The following is a 21,145-nucleotide window of genomic DNA, read 5'->3' as shown; positions in this document are numbered from 1 at the left end:
TATAAATACATTTGATTTGAATTGTTTGCCCTTTTTATAATGTTTTTTGTCAATTCCTCATTACATATGTCACCATTAGTAAATGTACCATTAATCCCTGTCATTTAGTTACATACATTTCTGTTAATGCATGTATTAATTACAGAGTTCTAAACCTGCTACACTTGGGAAAGGTTTTTGGTTTATTTCATAACCATCATTTATGAGATTTGTAAATGTTTTCATTGTCCTTTGTTTGGAGTGCTCAATGTGAGCAATGAACATGTGTCTGGTTTCTCTGGCCTGATAACGTTGAGGGAGTGTGCGTGTAACAGTTTAGCTTCCGTCCCTCTCCTCGCCCCTACCTGGGCTCGAACCTGGGCTCGAACAAAGCTCTGCACACACAGACAACAGCCACCTTCGAAGCATCGTTACCCATTGCTCCACAAAAGCCGCGGCCCTTGCAGGGTAAGGGGAACAACTACTTCAAGGTCTCAGAGCGAGTGAAGTCACCGATTGAAACGCTATTAGCGCGCACCCCGCTATCCATTTCACATCGGTTACACGCGCAACTGAGCACGCATAGGAGTACCTGGCCTACAGCGTGGACATTTAGGAAAGTGGTTTTTAACATCCATTGCGAATTATAATATATTAAAACTATAGTTTCTCACAGTAAGCTATTTGAAAAATCTTTACAACAATCCTCCCCTCAAATAATCACCAATCCTCGATGTGAAAAATCAATGGAAGTTATAGGCCTACTGCTGCATTGGCCTATTGGCAATGAATTCCATGCGATCGTTTCTTTAGCTGCCAATGGATCACGGTGTATCAATGTGTCCATATGGCAGAGGCTGGTGATCTGGCCTTAGTTGAGTTTTCAATTTGTATCATTTTAATTCCGATTTTTATAATTAACCACGTGACAATGATTTTGACAAATGAAACATTATTGAAATGAAACTGTTCCACAAAAATGTGCATATGAAAATCATAAATGACACATCAGAACGGTAGAAATGGTAGGATAAATTGTAAGCTTCCCCAAACATGAAACTCATGCGCTGCCTATAAAGTCTTTATAAAAGAATTGCCTCCATGTTGGTCAGATTTTGCCTATAGGCTACTTTGGAGCAAGGCAAGACATCCCTAATAATATGACAGTAAGTATTCAGGTTTTAAACGATTAAGTATGTTTTCAAAATGCATACTGCCTTCAGCTCACATTGTAAAGTGGTGGGTGACGCGCTGATAGCCTGTTCCCTGCACTTGATTGGTGAATGGGAGGTGCACTGCAAATCCCATTTGAGAAATAAAAATAGTAGCTATTTTTAGTCATGCACCAAAGCTGTTTTTAACACGTGATTGCATTTAGGATGAATGGGCTTATAAAAGCACATGTTTTTACTTCAGCAGCAACCAGCTGAGGAGCTGCAGAAGAAATCCTGCTCAAAATAGGTTCTGTATGCTGCGCCTGTGATAGTTGGATAAATAAGATACATGATCACTGACGAAATACACACAGGCCAATTTAATAGCACTAAATGATTAACCTATAGACCAATAATTATTTGATTTCAGACAAATTCAATAGAATAGGTTGAACGAACCAGAGTGTTTTCAATCATTCCAATCAGTTATACCTCTTCAGATGAACAATGGCTTCATCCCACTTTTTACAGTGTATGAAATCAAATCAAATTGTATTTGTCACATGCTTTGTAAACAACAGATGTAGACTAACAGTGAAATGCTTACTTACAGGCCCTTCCCAACAATGCAGAGAGAAAGAAAATAGAGAAATAATAGAAAAGTAAAACACGTAATAATAGATATATAATGAATAACAATAACTTGGCCATATACTAGTGGTACCAGTACTGAGTGGATGTGCAGGGGTACGAGGTAATTGAAGTAGATATGTACATATACTAGGAATAAAGTGACATATAATAAACAGTAGCAGCAGTGTATGTGATGAGTCAAAAAAGTTAGTGCAAAAGGGGTCATGCAGATAGTCCGGGTAGCTATTTCACTAATTATATAGCAGTCTTATGGCTTGAGGGTAGAAGCTGTTCAGGGTCCTGTTAGTTCTAGACTTGGTGCATCGGTACTGCTTGCTGTGTGATAGCAGAGAGAACAGTCTATGACTTTGGTGGCTGGAGTCTTTGACAATTTTGAGGGTCTTCCTCTGACACCGCCTGGCATAGAGGTCCTGGATGGCAGGGAGCTCGGCCCCAGTGATGTACTGGGCCGTACGCACTACTGTTTGTAGTACGTTGCGGTCAGATGCCAAGCAGTTTGCCATACCAAGCATTGATGCAGCGAGTCAATATGCTCTCAATGGTGCAGCTGTAGAACTTTTTGAGGCTCTGAGGGCCCATGCCAAATCTTTTCAGCCTTCTGAAGGGGAAGAGGCATTGTCAGGCCCTCTTCACGACTGTGTTGGTGTGTTTGGACCATGACTGATCCTTAGTGATGTGGACACAGAGGAACTTAAAGCGCTCAACCCGCTCCACTAAAGCCCTGTCGCTGTGAATGGGGGTGTGCTCGGCCCTCCGTTTCCTGTAGTCCACGATGAACTCCTTTTTCTTGATGACATTGAGGGAATGGTGGTTGTCCGGGCACCACACTGCCAGGTCTCTGACTCCCTCCCTATAGGCTGTCTCATCAGCGTTGGTGATCAGGCACACCACCCTCGTGTTGTCGGCAAACTTAATGATGGTGTTGGAGTCGTGCGGGGCCACGCAGTCATGGGTGAACAGGGAGTACAGAAGGAGACTGAGCACGCAACGCAGAGGGGCCCCCGTGTTGAGGGTCAGCATGGCGGATGTGTTGTTGCCTACCCTCACCACCTGGGGGTGGCCCGTCCAGGATCCAATTGCAAAGGGAAGTGTTCAGTTCCAGGGTCCTTAACTTAGTGATGAGCTTGGAGGGCGCTATGATGTTTAACGCTGAGCTGTAGACAATGAACAGCATTCTTATGTTGATGTTCCTTTTGTCCATGTGGGGCCGTGTGGAGTGCAGTAGAGATTGCGTCATCTGTAGATCTGTTGGATCTTGAATAGGCTTCAATGTTGTGATCTTTGACACAGGCAGGGAATAACTAGCAACACTACTGCTGGTGGTACTGTAACTGTAGCAGTGGAATTAACAGAATGAAAAAACATCTCTCCTCTGAGATATGCAACATCCATTCATCCTTTTCATCCGCTGAACGACAACTAGTCTGATGTCCCTGACGTTACACACATAGTCAGGGAATGCACTGGCATGGTGGTGGTACTGTCTGAAGAAATGGTCCATGGTCCTTCATCATCGTGTCTGAACAGCATCTGATGTCCTTAACATTACACACACAGGGAGAATATGAATGCTGCCATTAATAAAGCTGTGTGATGCTTTCAGATGGGTCTTATTCATTAGCCAACGCAAAAAAATACATTTAATCCGCAGGTGCAAGGAATTAACACCTAATTAGTGCTATAGAGGAGAAGGTAATTAGGTGTGTGTGTGTGTGTGTGGTGTGTGTGTGTGTGCCACTGAAGGAACTGGGCTCTCGCATCATTTGAACACCAGAATACTCTGAAGATGTGATGTCACAGAATGTTTTTAATTCTATCCTGAGCTGAAGGATTGAAAGATCTTACTTACAGAAGAATGTGTAGGATTTAACTTCAATAGCATTACTGTAGGTAACTAGTTAATGAGTTTATATTTGAATGTATGGCCAGTGGCCACCGCACCTTGTAGACCTACTGCATGGTGTCGTGTCTTTGGGCACCATTAACTGAAGACATGTTTATCAAAATAACTCCCTGTAATTATTATCACGCGATTAAACTGATTAATCGTTTAACTGTAATTAACTAGGAGACCGGGGCACCAAGGAAAATATTCAGATTACAAAGTTATAATTTTCCTAATATAACTTTCCAATATTATAACATTATATATTATATTATATTATAGTATAGGCCGATTATCTTCTGGTTTAAATGGTGTATTTTACCTCGCATCCAGTCTCATTCCAAACGTCGTAAATTGTTGTATCTGCACGAATCCAGCCTTTACTAAAAGTCCTCCATACATCAATTGTCTTAAAATCATTTATTTACTAAACTAAGTAATTCACAGAAAGCATACAAACAGTTGGTTATCGTTACAAAGCATTGGTGGAGTAATGTGCCCTAGTGGGCTAAACAGGCATGGCGGCCTGTTAAACAAATAAGGGGGGTGGGGGCAGCGGAGAAGGCACACAGAGTTGATAAATATTAACAATTGATATGCTAATCCTTTGCACATGAACGCTCACTCATTCGGGAACAATTGCAATCAATATATATTTACGCTCAGTGTGTCATCGGGATCCTTGTTGGAGAGTTTTTGTCCTTTTGGAGAGTTTTGTCCGCGTTCTCTCTCTCTCGGTTAGAATGGATCTTTCAAAGCGACATTAATTAATGTCGTAATAGAATGGATGTTTCGTCGGTCTTCGCGTTCAATGATATCAAGTACTTAGCTGCAGACTAATAATTAATATCAAAGACTTGTTCTTATTCTGTCGGTATCGATAGTCTAAAAGTTAACCACGTGGTGTAGTTAACTTTCAGTAGAGGAATTGGATGGTCAAACCTATTGGCCAACTCGTAATTGAGTAGAGGCCTGGTCTGATGAAAGAGAAAATCAGGGTGGGGGTTTTATACGTGAACATAGAACAGGCTTTCACATGACGCCTGGTCCTGTCTGTGTCCCTTGGGGGCATGCCGATGACTGATTTAAGCTTTGAACAGAAATACATTCTATCACATTAACATCACTACATAGCATCTCAACGTATTCCACTTAGCTTTATCCTTATTAATACATTTTAGACAACCATTTAGATGCAAGTCCCATAGCTGAGGCTATTATATAAACAGTATTATGGTAATATGGCTATATTGTCTCTTCTGAGTATCACAAAATTGTACCAAGCGGACCAGTTCATAGCTGGATTTTTCACCGATCTTTTATACCTTCTCCAGAACATAAATGTCGTTCGGTTCCCCAATTCTGTGAGTTGGAAGAATTTCCTTTGTCTCTCTATGAAACCACTCTGTGTCTCAACTGGGCCAGGCGGCAGGACATTCTCCTTTAGAATTTTACGACCCCCTTCACACAGGGCCTGGGTGGAGGGAGGTAGGTTGGGGGAGGGGGTCAACTGTCCTCCCTGTACTCAAAGAGGGCAACGTCATGACAATGGTAACAAACTGTAGGCTCCAGTATTGGACCATCAACTTGCTTTCTGGAGTCATTACCATAACTGTATTCTACATGGTAGCTAGTAGAGTTAAACTAGTCACTAACAGAAGTCAACCCTTCCTTAACAGAAGCCGTCTTCCACCGTGTATCACTTCATTTCTATAGTCATTTATGCAATCACTTACCCACCGGCAGAGAGAGTGGTGCTGGGAATTTTAAGTACGTCATTAGCACAAGAAACAATATTCATGAAAGCTTTTCTTTTATTAATATCGAAATGAATCCAGGAAGTTAGAGATGTTATTATGCCATCCATTTCACTAGAAATTAGGATGCTTTGACTGCGAGTGTCATGCCGACCATTGTGTACTGAACACTAATGAATATGACATTTATTGAATGCTGAAAGACTTCAGACTTCTTTACACCTTTTAAAAAAACAGCTGTTCTGTATGTACAGTATCTAGTAAGCCCCTTTTTGTTAGTCTCTCTCTCTTAATCCTGTTCAGCATGTAATGAATGAAGAAATGAATGAATGAATGGATGGATGGATGGATGGATGGATGGATGGATAAATAAATGGATGGATTAATGAATTAACAAACATTATTGAATAAACTTGATGTACTCAAATCTGTTCTGCACTAAAGTGCACTGTATGGTGTGTGTGTGTGTTTATTGTTATAGTGATTCAACTAATAGTGAGTGAGTGACCAGAATGAAATATATGGCATGTTAGCTCAACAATATCACCAATCTTATCCCCCTCTCCTTTCTTCCAGGCCATGAAGGTGGTGTCCAAGAAGAAGCTGATGAAGCAGTATGGATTCCCACGTACGTGGAACACGGTTTGGCTTTTACACATTCAACACTCATTGGTCTTCTGGTCCTCTGGAGCTCAGTTGGTGACTTTGTTTTTCGTGTGGGTGGTACAGGGAAATCGATGTATACACGCATGACTGTAAGTCATATTGGATAAAAGTGTCTTCTAAATGGAATATATTATATAATTACATTGCAGCTCAGAAGGAACATCAAACAAAGGATACAGTTAGGATGTTAAGTAGTGTGACCACATGCTCCAGATTGTGTGGGACAGTCACACATTTCAGTCCTTTGTCCCGCGTCCTGCAACCAAACAATCCTGCATTTTATCAACAAATTAAAACACCACTAATTTGCAAAAAAAGGTTGATTTGTCCTGTATTTCAGTCATACATTCCAACCTGTCTTTTGGGGTTGCACTTCTGACAAGATATACAGTGCATTCGGGAAAGTATTCAGACCCCATTACTTTTTCAAAATGTTGTTACGTTACAGCTTTATTCTAAAATGAATGAACAAAAATGTTTTCCCCTCATCAATCTACACACAATACCCCATAATGACAAAGCAAAAACAGGTTTTTAGAAATGTTTGCAAATGTATTAAAAATAACAAACTGAAATATAACATTTACATAAGTATTCAGACCCTTTACTCAGTACTTTGTTGAAGCACCTTTGGCAACGATTACAGTCTTAGGTCTTCTTGGGTATGACGCTACAAGCTTGGCACACCTGTATTTGGGGAGTTTCTCCCATTCAGCTCTGCAGATCCTCTCAAGCTCTGTCAGGTTGGATGGGGAGTGTCGCTGCACAGCTATTTTCAGGTCTGTCCAGAGATGTCACCTCCCTGACCAAGGCCCTTCTCCCCCGATTGCTCAGTTTGGCCGGACGGCCAGTTCTATGAAGAGTCTTGCTGGTTCCAAACTTCTTCCATTTAAGAATGATGGAGGCCACTGTGTTCTTGGGGACCTTCAATGCTGCAGAAATGTTTTGGCTACCCTTCCCCAGATCGGTGCCTCGACACAATCCTGTCTCGGAGCTCTACGGATAATCCCTTTGACCTCATGGCCTGGTTTTTGCTCTGACATGCACAGTCAACTGTGGGGCTTTATATAGACAGCTGTGTGCCTTTCCAAATCATGTTTAATCAATTGAATTTACCACAAGTGGACTCCCAGAAAGTTGTAGAAACATCTCAAGGATGATCAATGGGAACAGGACTCACTTGAGCAAAATTTAGAGTTTCATAGCAAAGGGTCTGAACACTTATGTAAATAAGGTATTTCTGTTTTTATTTTTAATACATTTGCAAAAATGTATAAAACCTGTTTTCGCTTTGTGATTATGGGGTATTGTGTGCTGATTGATGAATAAGGCACAAAATCTGTAAAAAGGAAAGGGGTCTGAATACTTTCCGAATGCACTGTATATCATAAGGATATGGCACTGGTGATGTAAAACAGTTCTCCAATTGCTGCCAATTGCTGTTGAGATCTGTTATTATGTGCAGCACAAAATCAAGACGTGGGCCAATGTCATATCGTCGACCAATCACATTTGTCAAATCGTTTAGGGCAATTTGGAGAGGACAGCTTGGAGAGGACTACTTAAGAAGAGCTACAAAAGTAAGGAGGCCTGTCACTATTATTCGAGTCACAGGCATATCTCAAGTCACAAGATCCCGTTCTCAAGTCGACTCCCAAGTAAAATGTGTCTCGAGTCAAGTCCAAGACGTGCATTCTAAGAGCAAGTCGAGTCACAAGTTTTTTCAAGTCCAGTCTCAAGTCAAGTAAAAAAAAAAGTAAACAGTTAATATTCTTGATCACCAAACAATTTTTTGAGCTGCATATTTATTTATGGAAATCCTCTCTTCATACAATTTCACATTTGAGCTGCACCCAATCTTATAGCTGTACAGGAAATCAGCAATCTGTTCGCTAGCTCAGTGGTTCTCAAACTTTTTGACCCTTGACCCCCAAAAAGGAGTGGTTCAAAGCTTGCTACCCCCTTGAACACGCGCGCACAATCGCTGCGCAAATGTAGCTTGTCATTAAAGCCATAAACGTTGATGCATTTTTAAAACACAAGATATAGAAATAACCTGGGTTTTAGACCTGCATTTTGAGCTGAAAGTCATTTGTGTTAGCAGTCAGTATCAACTAAGGATATCATTCCACATTTTCACTTCTCTGGAGTCCAGAGCGAGCAGGATCATATGGTCTACCTGTACACAGCGGAGAATACAGGATCTGATGGAAAGCGTGATTTGTCTTTAGCTTTTTTCTTCCTCACAAATATTGTAATTCATTTGTCAGAATATGTTACATCTTCATCCCATAAGTATCGAAGGTAGTATGATGTTACAGCTATCTCTAGACACATAACCACTGAGGTATATAATTAGATACTCACCCAAACTAGGCCTATTTGAAATATTAAAATAATCAATGGAATCATCACCAGGTCTGGCAAAGATGCGTCTGTAGCAGATTGCTAAACTGTATTTTATATGGATAATATGAGTGTAGGTAGACTACTCTGTTTTTGCCATGAAAACCCATAGAAAATGAAACAACCGCTTTCAGGTCACTAATCTGGATATGTTCGCCCATTATTGTGCACCAATGCTGATGACTGGACTGGTCATGACTGGTCACTGGTCAACAGTCAAAACAAGCAAATCTTTGGTTCTGAAGAACAGATTAGATGTTTTTGAAACAAGATTTGGTGCAATGCCGTAGGCCTATGTTAGTGATCAGAATGAATGAGAAAAAGTATTAATATGAAATACAAATGGTAGGCTATATGAAACCTATTAAAATATGAATAAAAAAAATCTCATTCAGTTTCACACTCGCTGTTCTATGTAAGCTACACTAGTCTGTCTCGTGAATGTCCCTCAAAATCATTCCCTTGTCCCCACAATTGGGTATTGTAAATGTGGTCACACTCATCTTAAGCAGTGGCATGACTCCTGTATACACTTTGCTTCTCTCATGTACCCAGATATGAGTGATTTAACTTGACTTACACACTGGTGAAAGTATAATTATTGACTTGTGTCTCATATATGCTTTGTGAGACTGCTAACAGGGACTTTGTTGTGGAGGGTGTTGATTAGGATGCTTTCAACTAAATTGCCTTTCTTAATTGCGCCTGAAGAGATTAATAAAATTGTATTGAATTTAATGGAATTGTCAGCTGACGTGAGGTTGGTGGTTTGTGTGGCTGTTGTGATTCCCTGCAGGTCGCCCCCCTCCTAGAGGACCCAAGGTGGCGGTCCAAGGAGAGCAGCCCAAAGTCCTAGGGCCCCTGGAGAGGGTCTACCAGGAGATTGCCATACTCAGGAAGCTGGACCATCTCAACATAGTCAAACTGGTGGAGGTGAGGGTAGAGCCTACCCAGCTAGCACATAACGTTCTGAGAACCATATGTTTTTTAAAGCTTGGTGAGAGCGTGGTTGTCCTATGCTTATTTTTACAACCTTCCCACAACTTTCAGGGAATGGTGCAAGAAAATTGCTTGGCTTTGGAACATTCTCAGCACATTTAAAGAACTTGACAAAAAAATTGTTATTTTATTGATATTTCATTACTTTACTCATAACAGAAGTTTCTTCAAACATGTTTACATTTAATACCATTTTGGGTAATGTTCTAGGGACGTTCTTCAACTGGTTTGACAATGGAATGTTCTCAAATAGTTGAGAGAACGTTAAGAAAAGAACGTTCTTCTATGGGAATTTCAGTACTTCTGCATAACGTTTCCTACAGGTTTTTTTTTAATTTATAAAAAATATACAGTTGAAGTCGGAAGTTTACATACACCTTAGCCAAATACATTTAAACTCAGTTTTTCACAATTCTTGACATTTAATCCAAGTAAAAATTCCCTGTTTTAGGTCAGTTAGGATCACCACTTTATTTTAAGAATGTGAAATGTCAGAATAACAGTAGAGAGAATGATTTATTTCAGCTTTTATTTCTTTCATCACATTCCCAGTGGGTCAGAAGTTTACATACACTCAATTAGTATTTGGTAGCATTGCCTTTGAATTGTTTAACTTGGGTCAAACGTTTTGGGTAGCCTTCCACAAGCCTCCCACAATAAGTTGGGTGAATTATGGCCCATTCCTCCTGACAGAGCTGGTGTAACTGAGTCTGGTTTGTAGGCCTCTTTGCTCGCACACGCTTTTTCAGTTCTGCCCACAAATGTTCTATTGGATTGAGGTCAGGGCTTTGTGATGGCCACTCCAATACCTTGACTTTGTTGTCCTTAAGCCATTTTGCAACAACTTTGGAAGTATGCTTCGGGTCATTGTCTATTTGGAAGACCCATTTGCGACCAAGCTTTAACTTCTTGCCTGATGTCTTGAGATGTTGCTTCAATATATCCACATAATTTTCCTACCTCATGATGCCATCTATTTTGTGAAGTGCACCAGTCACTCCTGCAGCAAAGCAGCCCACAACATGATGATGCCACCCATGCTTCACGGTTGGGATGGTGTTCTTCGGCTTGCAAGCCTCCCCCTTTTTCCTCCAAACATAACGATGGTCATTATGGCCAAACAGTTCTATTTTTGTTTCATCAGACCAGAGGACATTTCTCCAAAAAGTACGACCTTTGTCCCCATGTGCAGTTGCAAACCGTAGTCTGGTTTTTTTATGGCGGTTTTGGAGCAGTGGCTTCTTCCTTGCTGAGCGGCCTTTCAGGTTATGTCGATATAGGACTCATTTTACTGTGGATATAGATACTTTTGTACCCGTTTCCTCCAGCATCTCACAAGGTCCTTTGCTGTTCTTCTGGGATTGACTTGCACTTTTCGCACCAAAGTACGTTCATCTCTAGGAGACAGAACGCGTCTGCTTCCTGAGCGGTATGACGGCTGCGTGGTCCCATGGTGTTTATCCTTGCGTACAATTGTTTGTACAGATGAACGTGGAACCTTCAGGCGTTTGGAAATTGCTCCCAAGGATGAACCAGACTTGTGGAGGTCTACAATTGTTTTTCTGAGGTCTTGGCTGATATCTTTTCATATTCCCATGATGTCAAGCAAAGAGGCAAAGAGTTTGAAGGTAGGCCTTGAAATACATCCACAGGTACACCTCCAATTGACTCAAATGATGTCAATTAGCCTATCAGGAGCTTCTAAAACCATGACATAATTTTCTGGAATTTTCCAAGCTGTTTAAAGGCACAGTCAACTTAGTGTATGTTAACCTGTTTAGGATAAGGGGCAGTATTTTCACGGCCGGATAAAAAACATACCCGATTTAATCTGGTTATTACTCTTGCCCAGAAACTAGAATATGCATATCATTATTTTATTTGGATAGAAAACACCCTAAAGTTTCTAAAACTGTTTGAATGGTGTCTGTGAGTATAACAGAACTCATATGGCAGGCCAAAACCTGAGAAGATTCCATACAGGAAGTGCCCTCTCTGACCATTTCTTGGCCTTCTATAGCCTCTTTATGGAAAAATAGAGGATCTCTGCTGTAACGTGACATTTTCTAAGGCTCCCATAGGCTCTCAGAAGGCGCCAGAACGGGGAATGATGACTCTGCGGTCCCTGGGCAAAAAACAGTAGGGCTTTTGGAATGTGGTCGTTCTGAGAACAATGACACGGGTGCGCACGTGCATGTGAAGACTCCATTTTCTATTTTCAGTGTTTGAACGAAAACAAGGTCTCCCGGTCGGAATATTATCGCTATTATACGAGAAAAGTCGCATAAAAATTGATTTTAACCTCTCTGGCGCATGTGGGACGAATTCGTCCCACCTACGTAACAGCCACTTCAATCCAGTGGCGCGATTTTTGAATCGTTTGAAATACTATTACTTCAATTTCTCAAACATATGACTATTTTACAGCTATTTAAAGACAAGAATCTCGTTAATCTAACCACACTGTCCGATTTCAAAAAGGCTTTACAACGAAAGCAAAACATTAGATTATGTCAGGAGAGTGCCCAGCCAGAAATAATCAGACACCCATTTTTCAAGCTAGCATATCATGTCACATAAACCCAAACCACAGCTAAATGCAGCACTAACCTTTTATGATCTTCATCAGATGACACACCTAGGACATTATGTTATACAATACATGCATGTCTGTTCAATCAAGTTCATATTTATATCAAAAAACAGCTTTTTACATTAGCATGTGACGTTCAGAAAAAGCATACCCCCCGCAAACTTCCGGTGAATTTACTAACAGTTTGCTAAATTACTCACGATAAACGTTCACAAAAAGCATAACAATTATTTTAAGAATTATAGATACAGAACTCCTCTATGCACTCGATATGTCCGATTTTAAAATAGCTTTTCGGATGAAGCACATTTTGCAATATTCTAAGTACATAGCCCGGCATCACGGGCTAGCTATTTAGACACCCACCCAGTTCAGCCTTCACCAAAATCACATTTCCTATAAGAAAAATGTTCTTACCTTTCTTGTTCTTCGTCAGAATACACTGCCAGGACTTCTACTTCAATAACAAATGTAGGTTTGGTCCCAAATAATCCATCGTTATATCCAAACAGCGAAGTTTTGTTTGTGAGTTCTAGACACTATCAGAATGCTACATCACGGTCACGAGCATGGCGCATGGCGTGACAAAAAATGTCTAAATATTCCATTACCGTACTTCGAAGCATGTCAACCGCTGTTTAAAACCAATTTTTATGCCATTTATCTCGTAGAAAAGCGATAATATTCCGACCGGGAATCTGCAATGAGCCTAAACAGCCGAATGAAATTTCTCCACGGTCCTCTGATCGGCCACTTACCAAAGGCGATAATCTGTTTCAGCCAGAGGCCGCCTCGTCATCCTTCAGGTTTTTCCCGGGTTCTGAGAGCCTATTGGAGCCCTAGGAATTGTCACGTTACAGCTAAGATCCTTATTTTCAATAAACAGATGCAAGACGCACGACTCCTTGTCAGACAGGCCACTTCCTGCATGAAACCTTGTCAGGTTTTTGCCTGCCATAGGAGTTCTGTTATACTCACAGACACCATTCAAACAGTTTTAGAAACTTTAGGGTGTTTTCTATCCAAACCTGAACAATAATATGCATATTCTAGCTTCTGAGTTGGTGTAGGAGGCAGTTAAAAATGGGCACATATTTTTTCAAAAATTCTCAATACTGCCCCCTAGCCCAAACAGGTTAAACAGCGTTTGACATGCTTGGAAGTACGGTAATGGAATATTTTGAAATCTTTTGTCATGATACGCGCCGGCACGTCACCCTTCGGATAGTGTCTTGAACGCAAGAACAAACACAGCTATTTGGATATAACTATGGATTATTTGGAACCAAAACAACATTGGGTGTTGAAGTAGAAGTCCTGGGAGTGCATTCTGACGAAGAACAGCAAAGGTAATCCAATTTTTCTTATAGTAAATCTGAGTTTGGTGAGTGCCAATCTTGGTGGGTGTCAAAATAGCTAGCCATGATGGCCAGGCTATCTACTCAGAATATTGCAAAATGTGCTTTCACCGAAAAGCTATTTTAAAATCGGACACCGCGATTGCATAAAGGAGTTCTGTATCTATAATTCTTAAAATAATTGTTACTTTTTTTGTGAACGTTTATCGTGAGTAATTTAGTAAATTCACCGGAAGTTTTCGGTGCGTATGCTAGTTCTGAACGTCACATGCTAATGTAAAAAGCTGGTTTTTGATATAAATATGAACTTCATTGAACAAAACATGCATGTATTGTATAACATAATGTCCTAGGAGTGTCATCTGATGAAGATCATCAAAGGTTAGTGCTGCATTTAGCTGTGGTTTTGGTTTTTGTGACATTATATGCTATCTTGAAAAATGGGTGTGTGATTATTTCTGGCTGGGTACTCTCCTGACATAATCTAATGTTTTGCTTTCGTTGTAAAGCCTTTTTGAAATCGGACAATGTGGTTAGATAAAGGAGAGTCTTGTCTTTAAAATGGTGTAAAATAGTCATATGTTTGAAAAATTGCAGTTTTTGGATTTCTGAGGTGTTTGTAATTCGCGCCACGCTCTATCATTGGATATCGGCGAGGCGTTTCGCTAGCGGCACATCTAGATGTAAGAGGTTAACTTCTGACCGACTGGAATTGTGATACAGTGAATTAAAAGTGAAATAATCTGTCTGTAAACAATTGTTGGAAAAAGTACTTGTGTCATGCACAAAGTAGATGTCCTAACCGACTTGCCAAACCTATAGTTTGTTAACAAGACATTTGTGGAGTGGTTGAAAATGAGTTTTAATGACCCCAACCTAAGTGTATTTAAACTCCCGACTTCAACTGTAGATTCCGTTCTCATTGTCAGCAGAATTCTCTGTTTATCTTCTATCTTTTTAACCCTTTGACATGTACGAACAAATGGGTGTGATCATTCTACAGTTGTCCCTGTAACATACGCTCAAACGGGTGTGATTAGAACACTTATTTAGAACGTGCTGTTACAATTGATTACAACAGTCAGCGTTTGAGCTGGCCACATTGTTTTTTTACAGAAACATTTTGCACAAACAGTCTTTACAACATTTTGTCCTCAATATGAGCAGTTTATTTTTGGATGCAATGTTCAGACGTTCACAGAAGTAGCAACAGCATAATACAAATCTCATCCAAACCCGAAAATGTAGGCTACATTAGTCGTAGCGCTAACTGAGGAAAGTTACCTTACACAAGCGGTGTTAGGTCTCGACTGACAGAAACCTTATATGAATTAGCTAATAGCAATTACTATTTACAATTCATCATATCACGAGTGACCTCACCAGTGATCAAAATAATTGAGTAAAAATCTAAAGTAACCCGAAGATGGGTAGTGCACGCCGCCATGTTTTTTTGTTTGTTGTGTCAACTAAAGATAAGAGGTTGCAAGATGAGTTGGGTCTGTTTGTAGTATGCATATTGAAGGGGTTGTGTCGTCTATCATCATTTACTGCCATCATTCACTTCTGGAAGTTTACTCAAAAGACGAGTGAACCATCCCTTCACCTCGTTTTGTTATAACGTATTTGTTCTGACAGACATTTATGTGACAACCAGAATGTATTGTATGATGTCAACAAACATGGTGCCACACATAGCTTGGAATTGCTTAGCATCAGCTCATCATAATCAGTACAACCTTCATATGTGTCCATTACAATCTATGCAAGTATCGGAATGCATGATTTGTCACCAGTACTTGAAAACGTGAATAAAACAGTAAATACATTATGCTCCATACATACATACGGTGTGCAACAGTAGATACATTTAATAATGGCGCTGGAGGGGATGGCTGCCGGTTTACGAGTTCCTAACCAACTTTGCTATTTTGTTTGTTTTTTGCATTGTTTGTAACTTATTTTGTACATAGTGTAGCTGCTACCGTCTCTTATGACAGAAAATAGCTTCTGGACATCAGAACAGAGATTACTCACCTCGAACTGGACAAAGATTTTTTCTTTAAGAGTCCAACGCAAAGGATACAAGACAAGGCCCAAATCCCCGTCATCAGCGTGAAGAAAAGACTGAGAAAAGGGGGGAGGAGGGCGGGGTGCCTTGTAAGAATTTGCTGACAAATAGGTAAAGCTTTGCACACTCTTGGCATTTTCTCAACCAGCTTCATGAGGTAGTCACCTGAAATGCATTTCAATTAACAGGTATGCCTTGTTAAAGTTTATTTGTTTAATTTCTTTCCTTCTTAATGTGTTTGAGCCAATCAGTTGTGTTGTGAGAAGGTAGGGGTGGTAAAAAGAAGATAGCCCTATTTGGTAAAAGAGCAAGTCCATATTATGGCAAGAACAGCTCAAATAAGCAAAGAGAATCAACAGTCCATCATTACTTTATGACATGAAGGTCAAACATTCAAGAACTTTTAAAGTTTCTTCAACTGCAGTCGCAAAACCTTCAAGCTGTTGAAACGGTCTCTCATGAGGACTGCCACAGGAAAGGAAGACCCAGAGTTACCTCTGCTGCAGAGGATAAGTTCATTACAGTTATCAGCCTCAGAAATTGCAGTTCAAATAAATGTTTCACAGAGTTCAAGTAACAGACACATCTCAACATCAACTGTTCAAACGAGACTCCGCGAATCAGGACTTCATGGTCGAATTGCTGCAAAGAAACCTCTACTAAAGGACACCAGTAATTAGAAGAGACTTGCTTGAGCAACAAACATGAGCAATTAGACCTGTGGAAATCTGTCCTTGGTCTGATGAGTCCAAATGTAAGATTTTTGGTTCCAACCGCCGTGTCTTTGTGAGACGCAGAGTAGATATGATCAGATGATCTCTGCATGTGCGGTTCCCATCATGAAGCATGGAGGAGGAGGTGTGATGATATGGGGGTGCTTTGCTGGTGACACTGTCTGCGATTGATTTAGAATTCAAGGCACACTCAACCAGCATGGCTACCACAGCATTCTGCAGTGATACGCCATCCCACCTTGTTTGCGCTTAGAGGGACTATCATTTGTTTTTCAACGGGACAATGACCCGACACACCGCCAGGCTGTGTAAGGGCTATTTGACCAAGATGGAGAGGGATGGAGCGCTGCATCAGATGACCTGGCCTCCACAATGACCCAACCTCAACCCAATTGAGATGGTTTGGGATGAGTTGGACCGCAGAGTGAAGGAAAAGCAGTGAACAAGTGCTCAGCATATGTAGGAACTCCTTCATAACCATTGGAAAAGCAGAGATAGGTGGGGCTAAAGCTTAAGAGGGTGTGAACGATGCTGAATGGGTGTAGGCAAATAAGAGCTCTACAGTAGGTACCAAAACATTCAAAGGCCTTTTTTCTCAAAAGTGAGTATACAAGTTGATCTATTTTCAAAGCAGAATTACTTTCCCATTGTTTCTCAACTGTAGTGTATGATATACAACTTTGTATCGCTGAGTTTCTACTTTTATCCAATGTAAAAAACAATTTAAAATGTTGCTACATAAGACCAATTTGAGCCGGTCAGTCACATATTTAATTACCTTTAAATAACTTATATTTTCCATTCTCAGATCGCCCATAAAACATCCCAGGACAAATTTCACGGAAGCAGAGTAAAACGTTCTCAGAACATCCCAGAAACCTAAAAATGTACACAGCTTTGTACTAGATCTTCACTCGTTTGGCAATTTCTCACAGAATGGCCTTAATTTCTCAGAACAAGAATAGATTGACGAGATTCAGAAGAAAGATCTTTGTTTCTGGCCATTTTGAGCCTGTAATCGAACCCACAAATGCTGATGGTCCAGATACTCAACGAGTCTAAAGAAGGCCAGTTTTATTGCTTCTTTAATCAGGACGACAGTTTTCAGCTGTGCCAACATAATTGCAAAAGGGTTTTCTCATGATCAATTAGCCTTTTAAAATGATCAACTTGGATTAGCTAACACAACGTGCTATTGGAACACAGGAGTGATGGTTGCTTATAATGGGCCTCTGTACGCCTATGTAGATATTCCATTAAAAATCTGCTGTTTCCTGCTGCAATAGTCATTTACAACATTAACAATGTCTACACTGTATTTCTGATCAATTTGATGTTATTTTAATGGACAAAAAAATGTATTTTCTTTAAAAAACAAGGACATTTCTAAGTGACCCCAAACTTTTGAACGTTAGTGTATGTTCCCAGAACAGGCAACATTTTCACTTCTCTTCCCAGAACGTTGAAAAAAAACATTTAGTTTTACCCGTCATTCAATTTATGGCTTCATTCCCACAACAATGTGAAACCAAAAACAGACACACAATTTCCATGGATCCAAATGTGCTAGCTGGGAAGGAGTGTACTGTATATGGGATAGGGTGCCATTTGGGAAGCAACCAAGTTCTGCGCTGCTTACCACAGTGGCTTATGTAAAGGAGATGGGAATAGATGGGAGAGGCACTGATTTAGAGATGAGAGACAGACAAGCACCGCACTGACCCTCTCTCTCCTCTCCCAAGTGACATCATCAGAGTGCTCTTCAATCACAGGCAGATGGCGGGGGCTCCCAGCCGTAATTGGGTGCCTCATCAGAGCAGGATGGAGGGCTGGGTGGGTGGAGGGCTAGGTGTTGGTGGATAGAGGGATTGGGGAGGGCTGGGGCTGGAGTCAGTGGGTGGCACCATGCCAGGCCCGCCAGTCATAATGAGTTTACGGTGAAAGGAGGGCAGGGTGGAGGCACTGGGGATGGGATAGAGTCAGTGGGTGGCCATGGGTACCTCTGGGGCTCCCAGAAGCACTGTGCCAGTCATTCGTAATGAGTTTACAGTGAAAGTGGAGCTCCTCTTAGCTTAGTATTTCAACTCTACAGCCCCATCCCAGAGCAGCCAGCCGCCCTCCTTTCCCAGGGCCGGATTAAGAAACCGAAATGCGTGGCTAATCTGACAATGACAAACTGAGATCAATCTGGTCTTGAATTCAAACATATCCTGGCATTATGTGGCTGAGCAATGAGGAGAAACTGAAATGTTTTTTTGTTCATTGTGTATTTCCGTTTGCGGAATATTTAGATAAAGCCAGGAATAAAAGAAAAAGGGCTACATATAATTAAATTATGAAAATAATTAGCTTCCATGTGGTAAATGGCACGTGTGTATATCTTGTGTATAGGCTTGTGTCCCACATGAATCTTCTCATTGTGCCAGACTGGGTTCAAATGCCTTCTGTTTCATTTTTCTGTATTTATTTATCTGTATATGTTATGTATGTATATATGTACAGTACCAGTCAAAAGTTTGGTCACACCTACTCATTCAAGGGTTTTTCTTTATTTTAACTATTTTCTACATTGTAGAATAATAGTGAAGACATCAGAACTATGAAATAACACATATGGAATCATTTAGTAACCAAAAAAGTGTTAAACAAATCAAAATATATGTTATATTTGAGATTCTTCAAAGTAGTCACCCTTTGCCTTGATGACAGCTTTGCACACTCTTGGCATTCTCTCAACCAGCTTCACCTGGTATGCATTTCAATTAACAGGTGTGCCTTCTTAAAAGTTCATTTGTGGAATTTCTTTCCTTCTTAATGCGTTTGAGCCAATCAGTTGTGTTGTGACAAGGTAGGGTGGTATACAGAAAATAGCCTTATTTGGTAAAAGACCAAGTCCATATTATGGCAAGAACAGCTCAAATAATCAAAGAAAAATGTCCAAATAGGGCTATCTTCTGTACACCAACCCTACCTGGTCACAACACAACTGATTGGCTCAAACGCATTAAGAAAGAAAGAAATTCCTAATAGTTCAGACCAGAAAAGTCCAGATCAACTAGCCCATGTCAGCTAACGTTATTTAGCTAGGTGTTTTTGCTCATTGATTTTGCTATCACATGAACACACGTAAGACATGGCAAAATGTGTAGAATAACAGGAAATTAGCTTTAAAACTGCTAAATGTTCTTTCCATCCCATGGCCAAAAAAATTGAATTGCAGGAAATTAGCTTTAAAATGGCACGGGATGTTCCCCAATAATGTAAGGGGGGCCCTAGTGAAACAGTTTGGCAACCACTGTTCTACTGTACTGGGCCTGGGATGGGTCTGGGATGGGATCATATTAATAGTGCTTTGTTAATGAATTTACAGCCAATATTGGATTTTAGACCAGTAAAATGTTCTTACTATGCTCAGAACCTTTCTCTTCTTTTAAAAGATTACAGTCTCTGCTAGAGGAAAATATAAAACGTAATTTGCCAATTTCATTTGTCACAGATGGTTAGTACAATAATAGAGTACATGTTAGATATTAATATCCTCCTCATTTGGGCCTCAATTTGAACTGGCATCTAACATACTCTTAAGAAAGGTGCTTTAAAGGCCAATGAATACTTGTTACGCTGCATTATTCAGTGTAATGCTAATGCCATGTCCTTATTCTATAGGGTCTGTTGTGTATTCTATTATATGAGGTATTCCTGATGATGTACTATCGTTGTTGCAGGTGTTGGATGATCCTGCAGAGGACAACCTCCACATGGGTATGTACCTCACCAGACTGCTCTCTCCCGCTCTCTTGCTGTGCACTTAATCTCCCGTTGACATTAATGAATGATTTATGTGAAAGTCCAAGTTGAGCGTGCTTATCTCAAACTCTAAATCGGCCTGTTGCTGCCCTTAGCAGTTGGCAAAGCTGACTCCATAAGAAAATGCTAAACTAGAGGATAGCTCATTAATGAAGCCTTTACCACAAACTCTTAGAAAAAAGGTTTCTCCATTTGTCCCCATAGGAGAACCCTTTTTGGTTTCAAGTAGAACCCTTTAGCGGTGAAAAGGGTTCTACTTAGAACCTTTTAGTGGTGAAAGGGTTTCACGTAGAACATTGTATTAGTAAAAGGGCTCCACTTGGAACCCCCTGAAAATATTTTCAGAGTGTTCTCCTATGGGGTCAATTGAAGAACCCTTATGGTTCTAGGAAGCACCTTCTTTTCTAAGAGTGCACCACAACTCCACAGGGTACATAGACTATGGCTGGATTCCTTCGATCAGTACTAGTAGGGAAAGGGAAAGGGGGATAACTAGTCAGTTGTACAACTGAATGCATTCAACTGAAATGTGCTTACCGCATTTAACCCATCCCCTCTGAATCAGAGAGGTCGGGGGGGCTGCTTTAATCGGCATCCACGCCATCGGCTAGCGAGGAACAGTGGGTTAACTGTCCTGCTCAGGGGCAGAATGACAGATGTTTACCTTGTCAGCTCTGGGATTTGATTCAGCAACCTTTCGGTTACTGGCCCAAGGTAGTAGGCATGGCAGTAGAAAGAAAGGCTGAATTAGGCATCAAACCACCTAATCTACTGCAGCTAAGCATGGCCATTGGCTAATAAACTTATTTAGCTCATTTAAGGCCTCGTGTGAAAAGGTGTTGTAACTTGGTGTTTGTGTCTGTCAGTCTTCAACCCATTATGCGGATTTCTAGAATATACTACAGTCTCTTTGACAGACATGTATGTACTGTACAGTGCATTCGAAAAGTATTCAGACCACTGGACTTTATCCACATTTTGTTATGTTACAACCTTATTCTAAAATGGGTTAAATAGTTTTTTTCTCCCCTCTTCAAACTCCTGTAAAGACAAAGCAAAAACAGGTTTTTTGATATTTTTGC

The 21,145-nt window shown here is 40.5% G+C and overlaps 1 protein-coding gene across 1 annotated transcript in view; it reads left to right on the top strand.

The window, feature by feature from the left end:
• LOC115148445 (calcium/calmodulin-dependent protein kinase kinase 1) overlaps positions 1–21,145 on the top strand; it is a 135,946-nt gene that overhangs the window by 69,109 nt on the left and 45,692 nt on the right. Inside the window, exons 5-7 of the mRNA XM_029690337.1 lie at positions 6,006–6,057; positions 9,298–9,434; positions 19,982–20,018. Of these exons, the coding sequence (XP_029546197.1) occupies positions 6,006–6,057; positions 9,298–9,434; positions 19,982–20,018 (226 nt within the window). The remainder of the gene's footprint in view (positions 1–6,005; positions 6,058–9,297; positions 9,435–19,981; positions 20,019–21,145) is intronic.

The sequence above is a fragment of the Salmo trutta genome, chromosome 15 (assembly GCF_901001165.1).
Source record: "Salmo trutta chromosome 15, fSalTru1.1, whole genome shotgun sequence".
Taxonomy (NCBI): domain Eukaryota; kingdom Metazoa; phylum Chordata; class Actinopteri; order Salmoniformes; family Salmonidae; genus Salmo; species Salmo trutta.
This window is presented reverse-complemented; position numbering and strand designations above follow the sequence as displayed.